At 43.6% G+C, this 7751-nt stretch overlaps 1 protein-coding gene across 1 annotated transcript; it reads left to right on the forward strand.

The window, feature by feature from the left end:
• The first annotated feature begins 516 nt into the window (after window positions 1-516).
• On the forward strand, window positions 517-1140 carry SFT2D3 (SFT2 domain containing 3). The gene has a single exon (XM_006902808.1). The coding sequence runs from the start codon at window positions 517-519 to the stop codon at window positions 1138-1140; it is 624 nt and encodes a 207-aa protein (XP_006902870.1).
• The last annotated feature ends 6611 nt before the right edge of the window (window positions 1141-7751 follow it).

Consider the following 7751-nt stretch of genomic DNA (forward strand, 5'->3'; position numbering starts at 1 on the left):
AAGGAGGACATCATGTTTCCAAGGGGAGAGGATCGATCAGTCAGAAGACGACTAGATGAGCTGAACTTAACACTGTGACTCTGGAAAGGTCAGGTTTGTCAGAGACGGACAGGTTGGCTCCAGACAGGGCAGGATTCAGAGACACTGTTAATAAACAGTAGCTATGAGCTGTAGTTGACTTGGCAGCACCTAACAGTACCAAAAAAAGAGGATCTCGGGTGCTTTTGGAGCCACAGGCAGTCCCTCCAATCAAGAAACTTTTTAATGTTAAAACACTAAATTCAGATAGTAACAACAGGAGACCTGGGGGGTAAACGCGAGAACGAAAGGCACAATAAACAGCAACTTTCAGCTAGCCGCAACTTGAGCCTCACACTCACGCAGAGCTGCTTCCGCCGCACACAACGAAAGGCCAATAGAGACCAGAGGTCGCAACGCGGAACTCTCCGTGTGCGAGGGCGAAGCCGGAAGTGTTACGCGAACACCTACCCTACCCCACCCCTCACGGCCCCCAAGATGGATGACCCCCTCCGCCAGCTGCAGTCTTATCTGGAGCAAACGAAAGCAGGCAAGTCAGCGGCTTCGGCAACGCTGCTCAATCAGGCTCAAGAAGGGTCCGTGGCGGACAAGAGCAAAGCGGGGTTGTGGCTGGGGCGCGGCATCCTACGCTGGACATGGACACACAACCTCGCGAAGCCGGTGGCTCCGGGCTCCTCATGCTTGCCGAGCGTGACCCGCACACAGAGGCTGGCGGCGAGCGGCGCTTGTCTGGTACTGGCCGCACTCTGCTTCGGGCTGGCTGCGCTCTGTGTGCCCATACTGCTGCTGCGCGCCCATAAGTTCGCGCTGCTGTGGTCCCTGGGTTCAGCGCTGGCCCTGGCGGGCGGCGTGCTGCTCCGCGGTGGTCTCCCCTGCTCGCCCTCCCGGAGCGCGCTTGCGTACGCAGCTTCACTGGGCGCCACGCTATACGCGGCGCTCGGCCTGCGCAGCGAGGCGCTCACGGTGGCCGGAGCCTGCGCGCAGATGGCTGCGCTACTTGCACTGCTGCTTGGCCTGCTGCCGTGGGGCAGCAGCGCTGCGGTGCGCCTGGCCCTCGGGCGCTTGACACCGCGGGCCGGCCTTCCCGAACTGCCCATCTGAGGGGCCGGGAGAGACGCGGAGCCTCCGGCCAGGTCTACACCGAGGACAGCCGGATGCTGCGTGTTCAAGAGCAGTTCGGAAAACTTCGATTTCAGCGTTAACGCTCAGAAGATAACGATATTTGTTATCACTGAAGTTTGTTAATATGCCGTGAAATCGCTATTAAAAGTTACATTAACGTCTTGAACTCAGTTGAGAAAAAAATAACTTTGGTTTTAACTAGATGTTTTGGTGATTTTTCTCGGGTTTATTTTGCCTTTTGACCCACCTTTTGACCCAGTGCTCGATGGTAATGATGTAGCAATGATGTAGCTACGTAATAATCCTCTTTGCTCCCCCACCTTTCCTTCTATACCTTGTTACGTGCCAGTTGAGTGTTAACTCATTGCGACCCTATGAGTTCATGTTATGTGCCGTTGAGTGCTTGCGACTCAAAGCGATCCTATGTACAACAGCCCTAAACCGTGCTCAGTCTTGTGCCAATCTGTCTCCAACACACCCACCAGTCACTGAACCAGCCCACCTCATAGAGGGTCTTCCCTGCCTGCGCTGTCCCTTCACCCTCTCCAAGGACTGGTCCCTCCTTGCAACATGTTAAAAGTATGTCAGACGAAGCCTCAGACTCCTTGCCTCCAAGAAGCCTGGTTTAACCCTCTCTAGGATGAACCTGTTCGTTTTCTTAGCAGTCCCTGGTACATTCAATACTCTTCCAGCACCACAGCTCAAAGGCATCAATTCTCCTATCCTCCCTAGTCATTGTCAAACTTTCTGACGCATAACAACTGATTGCAAAGACCATGTCTTTTATCAGGTGCACCTTAGTCTCCAGAGTGACACCATTGCTCTTCAGTACTTTGGAGAGGTTCCTAACAGCAGACTTTCACATCGCAGTATGTCTTTTAATTTCCTGGCTGCTGGTGCCAAGAGTATTGATCATGGAGCCAAGCAAACTAAAGCTATGAACAATCTCAATCTCTTCACCATCCATCCTGATGCTGTCAACTGGCTCAGTGGTGAGAATCTGTCTTGATACTGAACCTCAATCCATACTGAATGCTGCAGTCCTTGAAGTGCAGCAAGCACTTCAGGTCCTCCTCAGTCTCAGCAAGCAAGGTTTTGTCATCTGCATAACGCAGTTAATTAATGCATCTTCCACCTGATGCCATACTTCTTATAGAGCCCAGCCTCCTGGATAATCTGTTCTGCATATAGGTTGAAAAGGTATGGACATAGGACACATATGACCCTATGGCGTAGCATATCTGAATTCTGTCTCAACTTTTACCATCCTCATCCTGACTGCTTGAGCCCACATCTGCAGGCACTGTGTCACTGGGGGTCTTCCTCTCTTTTCTCTGGCCTTTCCTAGCAACATGCCCAAAGTATGTAAGTCGAAGTGTCTCCATCCTTGCTTCCAAGGAACACACAGGCTCCACCTAGCCCAAGACAACTTTTCTTTGGAAGTCCTACTCAACAACGTTAAGGGGTCAGTTGCTACACACTGCCGTGGAATCGAACAGAAATCATAGTGATCCTGGAGAGCAGAGTAGAGCTGCCCTTAAGAGTTTCCGTGGCTATAAATCTCTCGTGGAACAGTTAGTAGGTGCAATGACTGTCCTTGGTTACCATTTGGATGCTTTGAGCAATATGAGCCAGAACTGTCACATGGAGTAGCTTTGAGTCCTCAGCAGGCCACAAAAGATTAAACTGGCCCATAGCTGACCCTCCAGCTAGTTTTCAGAGACAGTAAATCAAGGGATATTGCCCATCTTGCAGAGCAAGACTCAGATCCTAGTACCACTTAATTAGTCACTAGAATTTCAAAAAGCACTTAAGATGATTTTACTTTGGCTTATTTTTCAATTTGAGAAGTCATAATCACGATGTTTTATTAAAAAAAGGGAAATTATTTGAAATTAGAAAACCAAAGCAATGGACCAAAGGGAAATTTTCCTTTGGCCCCTCCTAATATGCCTAAAGAAGCACGATAATGCAGTAGCTAGTTAATGTAATGAGTAAGATCTACAAGGAATTGGGCAAGGAAGTCATGGAGGTAGTTTTGTTCCATAGAAGCTGTCACTTCTACAAGGTCTGGTATCCGTAATTTAAAGATAGGCTTTTAAAATTTTAGTTAACAGTTTGTAAACTAAGCTCAAATGCAGCAATTAGGATGTTTGTCCAGTTCATGACTAAATGACTTAGAAACTTACTGCTTATCTTACTGCCAGAAAGTATAGGTCCATTTGATGCAGAAGGTCAAGGACTGTAGTTTTCAATATGGATTTAAGCTCAACATTTTAAAAAAAAGATTCTCACCACTGGACCAATGGGTAGCACCATGATAGATGGAGAAGAGTATCAGATTAAATATTTCAGCTTGCTTGGTTCCACAGTCAACACTCTTAGTACCAGCAGTGAGGAAATCAAACGACAAATTGCATTAGGTAAATCTACAGTAAGGGACATCTCCAGAGCTCTGAAGAGCAACCATGTTAGTCTAGAGACTAAGGTGTGTCTGATCCAGGCCTTGGTCTTTGCAATTACTTGCTATGCATCAGAGAGCTAGACAATGGTTAAGGGTGATGGATAGAAAAAAAAATCAATGCCTTTGAGTTGTGCTGGAAAAGAATATGGAACATACCATGGACTGCCAAGAGAACAGTTCCATCTTGGTGAGGTTGAAACAAAGTTACTCCTTGGAGGAAAGGATTTTGTTTTTTTTGTTTGTTTTTTTTAATATTAATAAATTTTTATTTAATGAATGTTGCTTTGTCTTTTAATTCCATTGTCCATCAATATCACCACAGTTCCTCCAAAGCTTGTATAAGATTCATCTTCAAGAGAACCCTTGAACCACTACCCTTCCTTCAATATAGATTTCTGGAGGTCACCATATGGAGGAGAGGATTTTGAACCTGTCTTTTATACTTTGAGCATGTTGCAGAGAAGGAAAAGGGCATCATGCTTGACAGCTCAGGAGAGGAAAATCCTGGAAAAATGGACTGGCTCAGGATTAGGCAAGGTTGCTATGTGTTGCAGGCAACTGAGCGGCACAAAACAATAGGCCCAGTGCTGAATCCAGAAAATTTGTACATATTTTGTTGTTAGGTTTCCATGGAGTCAACTTCCTCTTCACAGTGACCCTGTGAACACACTGAAACTTTTTTTCCCCTGGCTCATCCTGTGATCCCTGCTATGCTCAAAGTCTGTTGCTTCAGTGACTGCGCCAAGCTCTCTTATCTGACCTTCCACTTTCCAAGCATGAGTATCTTGTTTCCCAAGGACTGGAACACCTACATCATTCCCAAAATAGAAGATGCAGTTTTGAAGCTTTGGTGGCACAGCCTGTAGCCTGTTGTGCTGTTAACCAAAGTCCAGGTGTCCTCAGTTCAAATCCACAACTGCTTCAGAGGGACAATAGTATGCTGTCTCCTCCCATTGAACTTCCAGCCTCAAAAACCAATGGAGGGTCACTATGAGCTGAAAGCAACTCTTTGGGAGTAGGTTGTGTATTAGTGAGGAAACTAAATGTTTTGAGACATTTTAAATTCTGAGCCAATGTGGTTCTCAACCTTAACTGCACATTACTTACTTGAGCCAAATCTCAATTAATTCAGATGGTCTCAAGCTAGGGGCTGGCATCCATATTTTTTTAAAGCTTCCTAGGCAAGTCCTTGTTAAGACTGAGAACCTCCATTCTGTTGTGCTGGTTTGTACAAGAAGGAAACTGATCTTTCCTGAACTACGTCCTGTGTTGCTTGTACAGATGTGTCAGAAGTCCATCCACACTAGAGACTTAGAGGCTAACTCATTCCACAGAGCTTTTCTGCATCTGTAAATAGCTTAGTCAATGCACAGTTTTAATGACTGATTTAATTTTTAACTATAAAACCTTGTGACTGCTCTAGTTGGGAGCTGGGAAAAAGGAAATACTTCAGTCTCCTAAGTAATATATGTTCTTCTAGAATGGCCATGATTTGCATAAATTAAGACTGCGTTTTTGTAGGTTGATGCTTTTTTTTTAAGCAAAAGAAAGAAACTGAGGTTTACTGACCCCGTTATTATCTTAGGAAACTGTTTATATATCCTTTGGGGAGTGGGGTTTAAATAGCTGATTAGTGCATTTCTTCTAATGGCCAGTCTTGTTTATCTTGTCCTTGAGTCTGTTTTGCCACATTCCTTTAGAGTCCATTTTTATTGACATATAGCTGCATTCCTTGAAGGTCGCTATTGTTATATTGCCACAGTCTTTGTCAAGACCAGTTTTGATTGATCTCCTTTGTCAATGTGTCCTTTGCCGTTCTGGGAGAGGTTTCACCCTGATTCATTAGGAGGGGGGTGAGGTTGATGCTATTTTTAAAATACAAGCTTTTAAAACAGTTTCTTAAAGAATGCAAGCATTATATATTTTGACACTGAGGTTTAAAAATGTCATGTCAATTCCATCATCCTTCATTGTCCAGCTCTCAGATACATAGATAGCGATAGGGAAAAAAAAAATCATGGCCTGCATCAGGCACACCTAAGTTCTCAAGCTGACATTATTGCTCCTCAGTAATGTGAAAAATCTCCCAGTAAAATACATCTTTTCAATTCCTGACTGTTGGTATTAAGTATGTTGACTGGATCCAAAGATGAAGATATTGACAGTTTGTATCTTTTCTCCATCTATGATTATGTTGCCTGTAGGTCCAGTACTGTGAATTCTTGTTTTCTTCATGTTGATATAATCCATATTGAAAGAATCCAATTGTAATTCTTCTACAGCAAAAAAAAAGATACTTCCCTGATTCTAAACCATGCAGTGTTCCTTTACTCTGTTCAAACACCATCGTAGGTATATGTAAGTTTTGTGTGATCACAAATAAGTTTTCTGAGATTCCTTTTCAGTGTTAGTCATGATTTGTTATGAGCCATTGGTACTACTTAAAAAAGAAAAATCATATTTAAACCCAAGAACCCAAAAAAGGGATCTAGGGACAATACTAACATTTAAGCTTTGACTTTAATAAACATAATAACTCAATAAAACAAAACATTTTGATAAATTTCAAAAATAACTAAATGGTGTATGGCATGTTTGTGTATGTATGATGCCTTTGAGCCGTGGGAATATCTGCCAAAAGAAGTTGAAACTCAAGGAAAGATGACAAAACTTGGCCTCACAGTCGCTGGGCATGTTAGAAGCTACTCCTTGCAGAAGGACATCGGCATCATGCTTTTTTAAAGGTGGAGGGGTGGAGAAAGAGGAAAGCAGATGAATTGTCACAGTGACTGCTACAATGGACACAAATATGTCTGAAATGAGTTAGCAGAGGATAGGTTAGTTCAGTCTGGTGTTCATAGAGTCCATGAGTTTTACTCGACAGAACAGTAACAACAGTGGTGGTCAACTAAAGTCCATAAACCGAAAGCAAATTTCTGCTCAATGGCAAGAAAACAAAAATCCTATCCATTGGACTAATAAGATGATAGATGAAGAAAAGATTGCAACTGTCAATGATTTCATCTTGGATCTAAAATAAACACCTTTGGTACCGGCAATAAGACATAACAGTAGGAGGAAAGTCTGTTCTCAGACAATCATGTCAGATTAGAGTAAGCCATGGTCTTTCTAGTCACCTGATATGCATCTGAGAGCTAAACAATTAATAAAGAGGACAGTAGAAGAATTGATGCCTTTGAATTGTGGTGTTGAAGAAGAGTGCTGAATATCCCATGAACTCCCAAAAGAACAGACAGATGTGTCTTGGAAGATGTGCAGCCAGAGTGTTCCCTGGAGGCAAGAATGGCAAAGCTTTTTCTCACACTTTTTTTTAGACATATTGTTAGGAGGGGATATTCATCTCATGCTTGGAAAGATGGAGGGTCAGCCAAAGAGAAGACGACCCCTCAGGAGAGATTGATACAGTGAATATGGCAATGAGTTCAAGTGTGTCAGGGATGATAAGGAGGGCACAGGATAGAACATTGGACAGGGTTCAGGTCTGTTGTTCACAGGCCACTAGGAGTCATACTTGACAGCACCTAACAAGTGTTTCTATAGTATGGTGCTATTACATGTTTTAATTTCAAAGAAAAATTAGAGTATTGGCTTAAGAATCTCCAAGTTCTAATATCCAAAGAAACAGTGTGTCTTGCTGTTTTGTTTTTCCACAAAAATAAGTTACTCTGTACCATGTGTTTCTTATCACCACGGAACCAGTTTACATTGCAGCCACTAAGACTTCTAGTGCCAGTTAACTTGCCTGTCTGATAACAGAATGGAAGCCACAGATCTACCAAAACATAAAAACACAAGGTGAGGGGACTCTCTAGCAAAGCAGTAGCTCTTAATGCAGCACACTTCTTTTGGGGCCAGGGATTCCTGTTCCACTGAGACTAGGCCCTACACAAGAGAACAGAGTGTAAAACCTGACCCCATAGAGCCAGGGCATGCATTCACTCTGCAGGAGGACTAGGGATAAGGAAATGGGAGTGGTGAGAAGCTATAATTAGCAGGACTAAAAGAGCTTTGTTAGGGTTTTCTAAGTATACTATCATGTCATCAGCATAGAGGGATAATTTTACCTCCTCGTTGCCTATTTGGATACCTTTTATTCCCTTCTCTT

Source organism: Elephantulus edwardii, unplaced genomic scaffold (genome assembly GCF_000299155.1).
Source record: "Elephantulus edwardii isolate Elephantulus edwardi_28Jun2011 unplaced genomic scaffold, EleEdw1.0 scaffold00453, whole genome shotgun sequence".
Taxonomy (NCBI): Eukaryota; Metazoa; Chordata; class Mammalia; order Macroscelidea; family Macroscelididae; genus Elephantulus; species Elephantulus edwardii.

Coding starts and splice junctions, on each gene's coding strand:
- SFT2D3 (XM_006902808.1), top strand. CDS start 517: ATGGATGACCCCCTCCGCCAGCTGCAGTCTTATCTGGAGCAAACGAAA.